Raw genomic sequence first — 15,810 nt, forward strand, 5'->3', positions numbered from 1 at the left:
ATCCGGTTTAGCTCTGCGTCAGGTAAGACATTCCCACCGTTTGCTGTATGTTAATGAGATTAAGACAGTCTTTATACGTCAGAACTGCAGGCCGAACACAAAATGTTACCTGGACTACCTCACTGCCTTTCAATTATGAAGTTGGTGCGAGAACAGGAAGTAAAAACAAATCTTTTGAGCTTTCGCAATCGCTTGGACAAGGCACGGCGGTGTCTATGGCAGTGATCTATTATCAGGGTAGAGCAAATATTTATGTTCAGTATTGCGTAGACGAGCAAATAGCAGGACTTTCAGGACAAAAGTTTCAAAAATAGGTCTTTAGATTCACGGATCTGTGTTGTAATCATTGCTCATACATTTGATACCATGGTAATCAAAATATGTTCTTTATGTCAGTGGCACTTTACCCACTAACTAGATTCGAAATTAAGAATACATTTGTACAGTTTTGAATTATTTTATTTCTTAAGGAGTAAAACAAGAACCGGATAAAGAGATGGAATGATCTACACAGGACACTGAACAAGCACCTGAAGACGCAGTGGTAGTGGCCAAGAACCATTCATACATGTATGCCGCCTGCTTAACTGTGATTAGAGGAGCGAGAGGCCTGAGCCGATGTCGTTTTAGTTAAGCAGGGAGACAGGTTAGCTGATATGTTTACTAGTATTTGCGAAGCTTTAGTGTGTTACCTTTCACCTTTCAACTACCTGACAGATGACGTAATGTTGACACAAGCAATGTGACACTTGTTTTTGTTCCAGTCAGGCGCATCGAACTAACACAAAGTCCTGTGCCCGTGGATATAAGGACTTTTAGAGACCTCCGTTCGCATTGCACGATTTCACCATGTTGAGGGTCTGTCAGAAACTCCGTGAGGCGGACGCGAAGGGCAGGAGGTACGGACTAGCCCGTGCGGAGACAGGCTACCTCCGTGCCCTGGTGGACGCCGTAGCTGACAAGGATAGGCTGGCGGAAGTGGAGCTGCTCAAAAGTCTGGGCGACGTGAACTTGGAGAAGGGAAGACTCGGGAAGGACGTAAGGAAGTTGAACATGGCCTTGGCGCTTTACATGGCTGCTGTGGTCCGCTGTCAAAATAAGGATCAGAGAGAGGGCATAGAACACCGATACGAATACACGGAGAGGCTTTTACAAGGGGTGTCGTCCAAAGGGTCACAGGGCAAGGAACAGTCAACTGAAGACAAGGCGACTACACCTGCAAAGGTGGCAGGGAAGTTTCAAGACCTGGACAAGAGACGGGCTGCCAGTGGTAACACAGACTCTGTGCTGGTTAAATACGCACAGTTGATGGTAGACGGGATAGTAAATGAGAACAACATGTTAGAAACAGAAGCGATAAAAAGTATCGTTGACGTGTACCTGAAAAGAGAAACAGAAACTAGAGACACTAGAGAATTGACCAGAGCTACTGCTCTGTACAACACGGCACTGGCGCGGTGTCACAACGTTCATGGAACAGTTGTCATTGTCCACCGCTTACTGTATACCGCTAAAATCAGACAAGACATCACCACAGCGAACATGAAGGTGAGTGAACTTTGCAGAAATTTGACAGTAGAAAATCATTCAACAACAATGCAATGTTTCTAATCTAAATCTCTTGGCATGGAGATTTCCTACGAAAGGTTTAGTGCTAAGATCTTTATCATTATCTTCGCCGAGTACTTGTACTACTTGTACTCGGAGAAGATTATGTTTTCCGTTAAAAAATCTGTTGGGTGGGTCTGAATGTATGTCAGGAGCATAACTCAAGAAAGCTTCAATGAATCTTTATGATTTTTGGTAGGTGTGTAGTTGTTGTGTAAAGGAAGGTCAAGTTCGAAAATGGTTCACCTTGCGTTTTTCAACAGTACTGCAGCGGACTTTGCATTTTTTTGTGTTTGTATGTAGGCAAAAAAAGTGACGGAAACGTTGATGGATCTTCATGATTTTTGCAGGTGTGTAGATGTTGTGGAAACGGGGGTCAAGTTCAAAAATGGTTCCCCTGGTATTTTCCGTCGGTACTGCAGCGGGCTTTGTGTGGATGTGTATTTGCATGTCGCCAGCATAACTCAAGAAGCTGTTGATGGATCCGTATGATATTTAGTGGATGGGTAGGGTTTACAGAAAGGAAGGTCAAGTTCGGCAATTGGCCTTCTAGCGAGTACCTAAGATACTGCAGCGGAGCTTCAAAATTTAGGGGCATATTTTCTGAAAGTGCTATGGTCATGATTTTTGTGTGGTAGATAGTTCATGCCACAGAAAGTAAGTTCTGTAGATTTTGGCCCCCTAGCGGCTTGTTAAGAACTGCAGTGGATGTTTTTGTTTTGACATTTGGACATGAATAACTTGAGAAGGGGTCGACAGATCGTCGTGATGTTTGGTATGTAGAGAGCTCAGATAGTGCTTTACATTATCAATGACTAATTATGCAAATCAGGAGCTAATTTGCATAATTAGTAAGAAAAGTTTGTTAACCCACTGCATTTCAATGGGTCATGGGACAGTGTCAGGTCATGTAAACAAATGGCCTTGCATAAACGTACATGTAGGTCAAATAAATAAACTATTCTCCAAGCAGAGGTGTGGGTCCTGCTGGGTTTTTTTTTCAACACGGTTGGCGACATAACGAAATGGGGACAAAATAGATAGCCTGACTAAAAAAACCTAAAAACGCGACAGATTTATTCTATTCATATGTATTGACTGTACTATTTCATCATCACTTTCAACTTTCAACACTGCAATATCGAATCTTTGTGGCCCATATAATATCAACATACTCATGTTTTTTTCAGGACCAGTTATAACATATATCAGCACACTCTACACATATACTAGTCCTGTACCACCAAATGATTTTAAACCCTTTCTAGACTGGACTCATTCGCCCAATAATAACTTCCAAATGGTATGGTGCATGATAAAATTTGCACGGGGTGATCAGCACGTAAATATTATTGGTAGTTCTTGGGAAAATGACAGCGGAGACTGGTGATAAGCACGTAAATATTAATCACCCTCCATGATAAGCCTTGATTATTTGGCGAAGATAATGTGTTCGTGGAACTCTAGTTTGTTACTGAGAACTGTTGTGTATACGTGTACATAATGCATACTGCTACTGTTTACCCGGAAAGATATAGCGCCTTGAACGGACACCGACTCAAACAACAACCACATTTACGGCATATATTTTTGCGTTGGCCTTCTTAAAGTCACGTCAGGCCCTCAAACTTTGACCGCTCGTCAAAGCCTAATTCTGTGTTGACTTATGTGATTGCCCACGTGTTAATCATTTATGGCTTCCTATTGGTTCTCGTAGAGGTCAACACGTAAGCAACGACAACATCACGTGACAGGTCGGAAGGACAACTTCTCTGCTTTCTCAACTGTATCCTCAAGTGACGTCATCAATGGTGGAATGCGCCGTACACACATGTAGGTATATGGAAGGCTATAGTACTTTATGATTTTGATCTTTTTCTGTATACTTTTATTGACTAGTGAATGATATATGCATTTTCTTTTCAATCTTCAGTGCCCCAGAACCGCAGAAAGATGAAAATGCCACATGGGTTGACGATGACAAGTTAGTATCCCCCGTTTCTCTGTTTAGAGTTTAAAAACTGTTTGAAAGAAAAATGATGTAAATTCTGAGCATTTGTTCGCAAACTATAGAAGCTTGACGCCTTGGAACAAGGCTCTCGGACCGGAGTTTCTTTTACGATTTCCTATGTAGGCCAACACCTTTGGACCGAGGGGCTACAATTCCGCCAAGAACGGAAAATGCAATCATATCGGCGAAAAGGCGTCTTTTTCTGCTTTCCGATGTATTTCCCGGTTTCGTCTGTTGTTCCACTATTTTGGGTAGAAACTATATTAAGATGTAAATTTTGGACCCGAAAATGATTACTAGTATTTTTTTACTATCTTTTTATCGAAACTGTTTGGGTCATATTTGCTGACTAAGATTAGTAATTGCTGTAAAGACACATGTGGTATCCTATTGTTTCTTCCAGTATATACGAAGAACAGCTACAACATGGCTTAAAAGCCCTGCAGAATGGAGACCTGGACATAGCAGAAAAAAGCTTTGCAGCTACGCTCAAGTCTGTTCATGTCAAAGGTAAAATCTTATTATGATAACCTTCACCAGAAGGTTATGTTTTCTGTTTTGCTATGGTGGAGTGGCTTGGTGTGGTAGGTGTCGGTGACAAAGGTCGAGTTTAAGAATGGGCATCAGTCGAAACGGTTAAAATCATTTGGCGAAGGTATGAGGTCGTGGAACTCTAGTAACAATCAAAAGACAAGTTTGCATTTCAACTATTCACCTATCAATAAGGATTAAACACATCTTATTACAAGGTTACAATTCATGACTTTTAATTTAAATTGTAATGTTTGTAACAGGTCAACACAAGAAAGAGGCAGAGCCCCTGTACAAGTTGGGCGATGTCTACCTGAAGAGAGGAATCCAGTCAAAGGACGGGGGCGATTTCACCAAGGCTGCTGCACTCTGTAATGCAGCACTGGTAAGATCAAGGAGAAAAGATATTGAGGATAAAATCCAGCAAATAACTCAATCATTTGTTAAGGAAGTCTTGAAGATCGAACAGAAGGTAGACATTGATGATACAGAGAAACACAAATTGTTGTTGAAGGCTGATAGGGAATACGTAGAAAAAGAGATCAAAATATTTGAACAAGAGATAGATCCATACAGCCTTGATGACAATGACCCAAAGATAAAAGATGTAGAGATGAAGAGAGCGGAAGCAATCAAAAAATTGTATGAAACACTTGTTGATCATCGCAAAACGTTCATAACTAGCCTTGTAGATGAATGCATGGATGTAATGGGTCCCCCTCCCTGTAAGTACGCCATGATAGGCTTGGGTTCACAAGCCACAGGATTGGCAACACCATACTCTGATCTGGAATTTGCCATTTTGGTAGAGGAGGAAACCAAGCAGAATGTTAACTATTTCCGTAACCTCACTCATTACCTGCACCTCAAAGTGATAAATCTGGGAGAAACCATTCTCCCGGCCATGGGGATTAAGTCTCTGAATGATTTCTACTCAGACGACCCACTAGACAGCTGGTATTATGACTCAGTAACGCCGCGCGGTTTTGCGTTCGATGGAGCCATGCCACATGCGTGCAAGACTCCAATGGGCAGGGGTAGAAACAGCACAGGAACAAACGAACTCATCCGTACACCAAGCAATATGACCAACATTCTGAAAGACGACCTTACGTTCCATTTAAAGAAGGGCTACCATCTTGCTAGTATACTGGGAAATGTGTCATTTATCACAGGAGAACAGGGCTTGGTCAATGAGTACAGGTCTTTATGGACTCAACAACTTGACGCAAATGACGAGAGAGCTTGTACATATTTGCTAATGGCAAATACTGACATGACTGATAATGCACCAATGTTTCAAACACAGACTCTCACTGCCAGTCTGCTGGATGTAAAGAAAGAAATCTATCGATTTTCGAGTCTTGCAGTGTCCTGGATTGCGCTAGTTCATAACATACAACTGACCACAATCTGGGAGACTATTTTGGAGCTTAAAAGCAGAGGAGTCGTCAATAGTGAGAACGCACACCACTTGATGGTGCTGGTCAGTATCTCAGCAGAACTGAGGCTGCGGACATACATAAACAATCGTGGTCAGGTGGAAAACATGTCAGCGTTATCGTCAATGTCGACCGATATGGGTATTGGGGCGAAATTAAAGAAGGTATTTTACATCTCAAATACAAATCAGCTATTCAGATACTATTACACAGAAAGACCATTGAAGATATTTATTTCACAACTAGTAGACCAGCAGCCACTGAAAGAACCACCGATTTTCTTTGACAATTCTCCAAAACTGAAAGCAAAGGTATATCAAAGTCTCTGCGATTTTAAAAATGCTAAAACATGCACAGAGCAAACATTACAAAGCTATCTGTCTAAGCATGGTGAAAATACTGCACATAGTGATGTTGCCGCCTCGCTTAACATCTTGGGTAGTGCTTGGATTAAACTTGGTGATCAGAGGAAGGCGGTCAGCTGTTATAAACAATCACTTCAGATGAGTCGGAGTATCTATGGTGAGGACGCCGAACACCCTGACATCGCAAGCTCACTTCACAACTTGGGTAACGCCTGCTTTGACCTTGGGAATTACGCAGAGGCAGTTAGTTTTCATAAACAGTCACTGCAGATGAGGCAGAGTATTCATGACACTGCACATCCTGACATCGCCAGCTCACTTCTCAACTTGGGTAACGCTTCCAAAAAAAATGGGGATTACAGAAATGCTATCAGCTATTACGAACAGTCGCTACAGATGAGACTGCTTCTCTATGGTGAGGACACTGCACATCCTGACATCGCAAATTCACTCAACAACTTGGGTGCCGCCTGGAGTGACCTTGGGGATCACAGAAAGGTTATCAGCTATTATGAACAGTCACTACAGATGAACCGGAGTATCTATGGTGAGGACACGGCATATCCTGACATCGCCGCCTCACTTCACAATTTGGGCGCCGCCTGGAACGACCTTGGACATCACAGAAAGGCAGTCAGTTATTGTGAACAGTCATTACAGATGAGTAGGATTATCTTTGGTGAGGACGCTGAACATCCTCACATCGCCACCTCACTTGACAACTTGGGTAACGCCTGGAGAGACCTTGGGGATCAACGAAAGGCGTTTAGCTATTATGAACAGTCACTACAGATGAGTCGCAGTATCTATGGTGAGGACACCGAACACCCTGACATCGCCAACACACTTCACAATTTGGGTAAAGCCTGGGGCAATTGTGGGGATCACAAAAAGGCGATCAGCTATTATGAACATTCACTACAGATGAGGCGGAGTATCTATGGTGAGGACACTGCACATCCTGACATCGCCATTACACTTGACAACGTGGGTGCCACTTGGTGCAACCTTGGGGATCACAGAAAGGCGGCCAGCTATCATGAACAGTCATTACAGATGCAGCAAAGTTTTTATGGTAGGGACGCCGCGGTTCCGACCATTGCCGTTTCACTTAACAACTTAGGTTCCGCCTTGGGTATCATTGGGGATTACAGAAAGGCGCTCAGTTGTCATGAACAGTCACTACAGATGAATTTGAGTATCTATGGTGAGAACACTTCACATCTAGTCATCTACACGTCACTCACCAACGTAGGTATAGCCTGGAGAGGCCTTGGTGATCACAGAAAGGCGGCCAGCTATCATGAACAGGCACTACAGATGGCGAGGAGTATCCATGGTGAGGACGCTGAACATCTTGATATTGCACGCTCACTTGCGAATCTGTACGTCGCCTGGAGAGAGCTTGGAGATCACAGAACAGCGATACGCTATCTTGAACTGATGAAGCAAATGAAACAGATCATCAGAACCTCAGATGTAATTGTCCCATCTCTGTAAGCTGACAGTCCCAACCATAGATAGGCTGTTTTTACTACATTACAGTTTGAAAAGGTATTAGATTATAGGGCTTGAAAGTCTATTGCCACCACATTTGATTGCAAACTTGGCTGCTGTTTGATGATGCCGTTTGAATGGACATGGTATTTTTTCATCTTTACTACTGTATCATTTTGTAGACGTAGGAATGTAGTTTAGGTTAAGAGGGTCTAAGTAAGTTAAGATTCCCACTTTGTCTGAAGTTAACTCATCATAGCCTTGTTACTTCCATGTTTACGGTGTTGCTTGTGTGTGTGTGTGTGTACATGTTTATGAACATATTTTTGTCTGCTTGTTATATATAATCATAGATGTATTGTGATCATATTTGTTATGTGCGTAAGTCTTGCAAATTTTCAGGTGTACGTTAAACCAACCAATCAATCAAGCTGAATGTTTTGAGCTTTAGGTTGGGCAAAGCTCTGTGATAAGATACGATTTCTATACACGGACAGACTTTGAATATGTACTGAGATGGATTTAATATATAATGTGATTCTACCCTGACGGCGGAGGCAATTTAATTTATGTGAGTTCCTGCCAGTCCATTAGAATTATCCTACGATTCCCATTTAATTCTTTGTTTGGATGAATGTGCTTTGAGATATCAATGCAATCTATACAATTGCAGAAAAGAACCTTAAGTTATTACATAAGGAAAGCCGCTATTATGGCGAGTTTTATTCAATCTGTTACTGCAGTGGAAACTTAGATTGATTATGACTTGGTTATTGAGATAAGAAACATTTAAACTACTGTATAGATAACTGGCAAGCTATATCCTTATGTTATATGATACCATAATGTTTGTAATAGTACCAAATGGCTTTAATCACCGTCTTATCTATAGCAATCGTTGTGTTGTAAAAGATATGTAAATGGCATTTTCGTAGAAATTTACAAGGATTTGTGTGTATAGACATTTTGTATAGTCTTTCTCTTCAAACGTGACATAAGGCCACTCGTACTTGATGTTTGATAATCTGGATACTCCCGAAATGCATGAGAGTGTGCGCAAAATAAAAGGTGAGAAACGATTGTCTTATGTCTAAATGCATGTGATGACGGACGCTGTGAGAATAGTCGAACAGAACAAAGATTAAGTGTTCTTTTATCAAGTTATAACGGTAGCTTGTCTTGTTTTAAAAGGTGGTGTAACTAAAACCCAACATATCAAGTGGCTCGTCCAGTCGCACAAGGGAATACGGGGCCCTATTTCGAAAGAAAAAAAATCAACTGTTAAACAAAATGCCGACACATTTGGTCGGCGTTGTCTATCTTCAGAAAATTAATTGAAATGTGTATCTGGTACCGGTAACGCTATTGCGCCTAAATCCGCTGTGTACCCCTACATCCTTTGCTTTATAAATTGGTTTGTTGAGGGAAAGTGTTGGTATATCCAACAGCATAAATGCAAGCTTGAGAGACCCAAGTGTTCAGAAACTGTCTAAAGGCTTTGATAGGGTTTGGCCATGCATTTGAAGACGACGAGGTTAGCTTCACTTGTAGTATCACGGGATTGTCAGTCCCCGTCTCAGAAAGAGGCTGAGGTGTGTCGTGCTTTACGCTGATTGGCGGAAAGACAGTGAGTTCTGCTGCCGAGATGACGTCATGGCAAAGGGCGTACAGGGGGTCCGCTTCTCCTGGTTCGGAGATCATGAGGAAGATGGTGACCTTGATGACGTCAGCCGTGGATTTGAAGGCCATGTTTTCCGAACATTTTTGATAGCAAATTCTATGATTAGCATGTGTTTTATGCTTTCCGCAAGCTATGTATTTTCATTACTTAATCGCAGTATGGTTTGATTGATTAAACGTCCCTCTACATTATGGTGTTTTAATTTTCTTAAAAACTTTCAATTCGTTCAGCATATGTTATATTAAGCTATGGTCAACTACGAATTAGACCAAAAAAGACGTCTTTCTATCGTTTGCGAATGGAACATTCCCAGACGCCCCGCCCTACAGGTGACGTCAATCCTGGGGACTTCCGCTTTCGTGGTACCAGTCGAGGGTTGGGCCTTTTTTTTTTTTCTTGCGACCTTAGGGTGAAATGTGTGTGTTTTTCTTGTAACAAGACCGCCATCCTTCACTCTTAGCTGTACGGGAACGACACAGATCTGAGAAGACTGAAAAGGTGTGTATATGTTGACTATGTGTCGTAATATACGCAAGAAAAACACGATACTCCGACATTAATACTGTTCAGTCGAATGTTATAACGGATACGCTAAATCCGTACCGGGATATGGAATATTTCCGGAGGAATCCCTGTACGTATACGCCGGGATACGAGGCCATTTCGTGCAGTGTCTGATCTGGAATTTGCCATTTTGGTAGAGGAGGAAACATAGCATAATGCTAGCTATTTCCGTAACCTCACTCATTATCTGCATCTCAAAGTGATGATTAAGTCTCTTAATGATTTCTACTCAGACGACCCACTGGACAACTGGTTTTATGACTCAGTAACACCGCGCGGTTTTTCGTTCGATGGAGCCATGCCACATGCGTGTAAGACTCCATTGGGCAGGGGTAGAAACAGCACAGGAACAAGCGAACTCATCCGCACACCAAGAAATATGACCAACATTCTGGAAGAAGACGTTACGTTCTATTTAAAGAAAGGTTATCATCTTGCTCTTATACTTGGAAATGTGTCTTTTATCACGGGAGAAGAGGGCTTGGTCGATAAGTACAGGTCTCTGTGGACTCAGCAACTTGACAAAACTACCGGGATAGACCAACTGTTAATGGCACTTTCAGTAGTGTGTGATAATGCATCGACTTTTCGAACCAAGGCCCTCACTTCCAGACTGCTGAATGTGAAAAAAGACATCTATCGATATCCGAGTCTTGCAGTGTCCTGTTTGGCGCTATTTCATAACATTCAAGCGACCACAATTTGGAAGACTATTCAGGCTCTAGAAAGCCGTGAAGTCGTCAACAGTGAGAACGCACATCACTTAATGGTGATGGTCAGTATCTCTGCAGAACTGAGGCTGCGGACATACACGAACAATCGTGGCCAGGTGGAAAACATGTCAGCCTTATCGGCAATGTCCACCGATACGGGCACTGAGGAGAAATTACAGATAGTCTTTCACATCTCAGAAACAAAACAGCTCATGAGATACTATTACACAGAAAGACCACTGAAGCACTATATCTAGCAACTGTTTACCAACCCTAAGCAACCAATAGAGCAAACGATCTTCTTCAAAAATTCTTTAAAACAAACAGCAGAGGTATATGAAAGTCTCTGCGATTTTGAAAATGCCAAGACATGTTTAGAGCAAATACTACAAAGCTATTTGTCCATACACAGTGAAAACACTGTACATAGTGATGTCGCCACCTCCCTCAATGACTTGGGTGACGCCTGGAAGAACCTTGGCAATAATAGAAAGGCAGTCAATTTTTATGAACAGGCACTACAGATGTACCGTAGTATGCATGGTGAAGGCGCTGTACATCCTCACATCGCCGACTCATTTAACAGCTTGGGTAACGCCTGTAGCAACCTTGGCGATGACATAAGAGCAGTGAGCTATTATGAACAGGCACTACAGATGAGGCGCGGTATCTATGGTGAGGATACTGCACATCCTGACATCGCAAGCGCACTTGGCAACTTGGGTACTGTCTGGAGCAAAGTTGGAGATCACAGAAAGGCAGTCAGATATTATGAACAGTCACTGCAGATGAGTAGGAAAATCTATGGTGCGGACACTGCACATCCTCACATCGCCACTCCACTTGACAACTTGGGTAACGCCTGGAGAAGCCTTGGGGATCACAAAAAGGGGGTCAAGTATCATGAACGGGCAATGCAGATGAGGCGGAGCATCTATGGTGAGGACACTGCACATCCTGACATCGTCATCTCACTTCTCAACTTGGGTACCGCCTGGAGTGACCTTGAGGATCACAGAAAGGCGGCCAGCTATTATGACCAGGCACTACACATGAGTAGGATTATCTATGGTGAGGACACTGCTAATCTTTACATCGCCTTCTCTCTTAACAACTTGGGTGACGCCTGGAGTAAACTTGGAGATCACAGAAAGGCGGTCAGCTATTATGAACAGGCACTTCAGATGAGGCGGAGTATCCATAGTGATGACACTGCGCATCGTGAAATCGCCAACACACTTACCAACTTGGGTAACGCCTGGAGTGACCTAGAGGATCACAGAAAGGCTGTCAGGTATTATGAACAGGCACTACAAATGGTGTGGATTATCTATGGTGAGGACACTGCACATCCTGATATTGCCAACGTACTTGCGAACTTGGGTGATGCCTGGGGCGACCTTGGGGATCACAGAAAGGCGGTCAGCTATTATGAACAGGCACTACAGATGAAGTGGCTGATTTATGGTGAGGGTACTGCACATCCTGACATCGCCAACTTACTTAACAACTTAGGTGCTCGCTGGATTAACCTTGAGGATCACAGAAAAGCCGATAGCTATTTTGAACAGGCACTACAGATGAGGCGGAGTATCTATGGTGAGGACACCGCGCATCCTAAAATCGCCGAATCGCTATTCAATTCAGGTGGCGCCTCAATAAAACTTGGGAATAACAAAAAGGCAGTTAGCTATTTTGAACAGTCATTACAGATGTATCTGACTTTCTATGGCGAAGACCCTTCACATCCTAACGTTGTCCGCTCACTTAGGAATTTATGCGCCGCCTGGAGAGTGCTTGGCAATCACAGAAAGGCATATAGCTATATGCGACAGGCGGAACAGATGGAAAACATTATCAGAGCCTCAGATGAGTTATAACCATCAAAATTTCTAATTAATAGAAGCTGAACACGTGTTCCCCTATCACGGATTGACTATTTACACAAGATAACATTTTGTAAAGACATCATTAGATTACATATTTGGTCTAGCCACCTCTTTCTTGGTCTGTCTGATGGCCTTTTCTTTTTAGGTGTCCAATTGAAGATTCTTTTTACATCTCTGTCCTCTGGCATCCTGTGCAGGTGTCCAAACCAACTCTGAACTGTTTTGGTGAATTTTGCAATCTGTTGAGATGATCTATGTCTAACAGCCAGTGTCCCCGAAACAGACACTACAGTAAAAAGCCAATTGTAGCATTTTCATTATAAGTTATGCTAATAAGGCCCTCATTTGCATGATTTACGTCTAATAATGTTCTCCTTTACTTGGCTTCCAAATGCCATAAGTATGACAGCCCCATCATTTACCACTATAGTATTATATTGCATTATCATTAAGTATGCAAATTAGGTAGCCATTCGCATAATTGATATCTGTTGATATCTCTCTTCTTTATACATATATTTGACATGTTTGAGAGTCCTATTGAGAAATGCAGCGGTTTTAATAAAATTTCCTCATTAATTAAACAAATTGGCTCCTGTTGTGCATGATAAGTATCTAATTGTGCAAAGCATCAGCCAAGCTATTTGCATACCATAAATCATGACGATCCGTTGACCCCTTAAAGCTTCTCTAGTTAGTCGCCTCAAAGGGCAACAAAAGCGATCAGTGCTTGTGTTACTGAAAGCAAAACCTTCTTGGCGAAGGTATTAAACAAGTTATCTTCTGCGATAACAGCTTTACATCAAAAGCTAATACTTATTACCACCGCAATCATCTTTAGTTTTAAAAAAAACTACATTCTCATGGATCAAAAGTGTCCTCTTGTAATCCTTACTAGAACTGCAGTAGATCTGGATCATGCGACTTCCTGATGAAAACCATATTGCTGCGTGTCTTTGTGTAGACGGTGTTCGAAACCACTATAAGGGGCGTGTGACAAATGTGGTGGTTTTATGTCTGTAAACATGGGGAAGTTTGGATGGAATTTGGAGAGTCATTGCAAGAGAAAACCAGGTGGGAAGACGGGGGTCGGCCAAATCGACTCATACTTTGTATGTGTGATAGGTATGTGGAACTAGGAACAGCCCTTCAGGTATATTTCGTTATGTAGTTCTGGGACCACCCTCGTAGACCCTCAAAAATCAAACAATTTATGGTTAGAAATTACTGAAATTGCGATGGCTACCCTGATAATTACAATAAAGATATGGGCATACGTTTTATATCTCCATATAGCATAGTTTCCAGAGTTTCATTGACCAGAAGTTCAAGTTCAAGCATAAAAGTTGAAAGGGTGTATTAGGGGGTTATCAGAACTAAAGAAAGCAGAATTTTCATCTCGCTAAATTTTAGTTCTTTTTAAGGGGCTTTTTCTCCAATCACCAGCAATATTGATGAATGGTTTTACCTTTGCTGGAGAGAGGCACATCTACTGTGTCAAAAACAAGCGTCATTTAATTTGGCCATGCATAACGGGAGCCGTGACTTATGGGTCTTTCTGGGGATTTTTCGTGTTTTGGACTAATAATAAATCATTGCAGCATTTACAACTTTTTTCGCACACAGGTAACTTTTTGTACCACCCTCTCTCTATTTCAAGAGGATAGGCACTAATTCTAATTTTACAAATTGCTGAGCGTAAATTAAAACCATCGAGTTCTAGATATTTTTCCGTGGAATATGATGTTTTGCATGCCTTATAAAACCTTAGCTTGCCTATATCCATACTCAAATTATGACAGATAGTTTGGGTGTACATTCTGGACCTTATCATAGTCCAAACTGACTCGATGTCACTGGATGAATTACAAGAATTAAACAGATAGCAGTTTCCACTAAAATCTAATATTTCTTTCACACGTTGTTGAAAGGTTCTTCCAGCTACGGCTATTTGTTATAGAGTTATATTGAAACAAAAGGGCATCAACTTGTAATGGGTGTCTATCGGAGTCCATCTGTAACAAGCGTAGCCAATAATGGATCAAATGAACAGATATATCTACGTCTAAAGGAAATCTACCCAGTTCTGCTAGCACAAGACTACAAGATTTAATAAGGCCAATTATTCACACATAAGCAATCGTCGTAGCTAACTCTATTCGTCATTTGGGAGCATATGTAGTTACTTGCAGGTGTAACATTAACAGATAGACATGTATCAATTATGCAAATAAACTGATTTGCATATCTATCAGTATCGTTTGTCATACTGGTGTTGCGTTGTTTGTATCTAGAACTATGTATATGTATAATAAGCATTCCTGGACCGGGGGTTAACGGTGCACACCCCAGTTATTCCGCGACCGGGGTCCACGATAGTCCCAAAAATTTTGGAGTAAGTGTTTTTTAGCTGGTTTTCTGTTCCAGGTTACTTGGTGAAAAATTAGGGTAGTGCATCCAGATCACTGTTTGTATAAAATTCAACCCCTATACGTTGTTTTCGGTACGTTTTTGTCGACGGATCTTCTCTTCCGGGTATCGCTCCGAGGCCGCAAACAGTGACTCGCCCATGGCGCCTGGCCGATTACGTCACTGCTATGGGCTTTCGACATACCTCGAGAAAACTACTATTGTGAGATTCTAAGTACTAGAATTTTCTTGTAAATCAGATATGTTAGACCGTAGGGTACGTGTTTCCTTTCTATATAGGTGTTGTTTCCTGAGAAATTTTTTTCTTTCAACGCGGCGTCGATGAAAAAACCCTCTTAACTATAGGCTTCAATGGGGGCAAGAAACTGGGGTGTGCTCCCTTAAGCTCAGATTGACACCGCTACAGCACATAAAATAGCACCAAGGACATGTTCATTAATGAAAGATAAGTGGGGACTTTGCTTCTTGTTGTCTTCAACAAATCAATAAAAACCTTGTAAATGTTTGTCTTTTGCTGTAAAGCTGCCTGCCGATGTCTTGCTGTTTTGCATCTGATCTTGCTTTATAGATCTCTGCTAAATCCTAATATTGATACTATGACACAAAAAGTCTGAACACGGTTGTAGAATTCTGTACACATGTTTACTTCTCGTAAGTAAATCTGAGCCCAGCAACTTTAACTACTGTCATGCCTAGTGCATGGAGTTCGTTACTACAACAGGCCTCTCACAGGATACTTCTATCCCCAAGTCCAGCGAGGGGGGGGGGGGGTCTGTCATGCCCTAGTCCAGCGGGCGGGAGTCATTGCTGCGGGATCTCACTGGCTCCTCTCATGCCCTAGTCCATTGGGCGGCGGGCGTTGCTTCGGGTTTCTCACTGGCTTATCTCATGCCCTAGTCAAGCGGGCGGGAGTCATTGCTGCGGGATCTCACTGGCTCCTCTCATGCCCTAGTCCATAGGGCAGCGGGCATTGCTTCGGGTTTCTCACTGGCTCCTCTCATGCCCTAGTCAAGCGGGCGGGAGTCATTGCTGCGGGATCTCACTGGCTAATCTCAGGCCCTAGTCCATTGGGCGGCGGA

The 15,810-nt window shown here is 42.3% G+C and overlaps 2 protein-coding genes across 3 annotated transcripts in view; one reads left to right on the top strand and one right to left on the bottom strand.

Annotated features, from left to right (window-relative positions):
* Window positions 1-15,810, bottom strand: part of LOC136436927 (uncharacterized) — a 77,952-nt gene that overhangs the window by 11,074 nt on the left and 51,068 nt on the right. The gene's annotated exons all lie outside the window — the stretch shown is intronic.
* On the top strand, window positions 728-8,002 carry LOC136436925 (uncharacterized). Its single transcript, XM_066431329.1, has 5 exons — window positions 728-1,548; window positions 3,326-3,441; window positions 3,542-3,592; window positions 4,023-4,129; window positions 4,414-8,002. Exons 1-5 carry the CDS (start codon window positions 850-852, stop codon window positions 7,455-7,457), a joined length of 4,017 nt encoding a protein of 1,338 aa, XP_066287426.1. The 5' UTR covers window positions 728-849; the 3' UTR covers window positions 7,458-8,002.

This window comes from Branchiostoma lanceolatum, chromosome 6, assembly GCF_035083965.1.
Source record: "Branchiostoma lanceolatum isolate klBraLanc5 chromosome 6, klBraLanc5.hap2, whole genome shotgun sequence".
Lineage (NCBI taxonomy): Eukaryota > Metazoa > Chordata > Leptocardii > Amphioxiformes > Branchiostomatidae > Branchiostoma > Branchiostoma lanceolatum.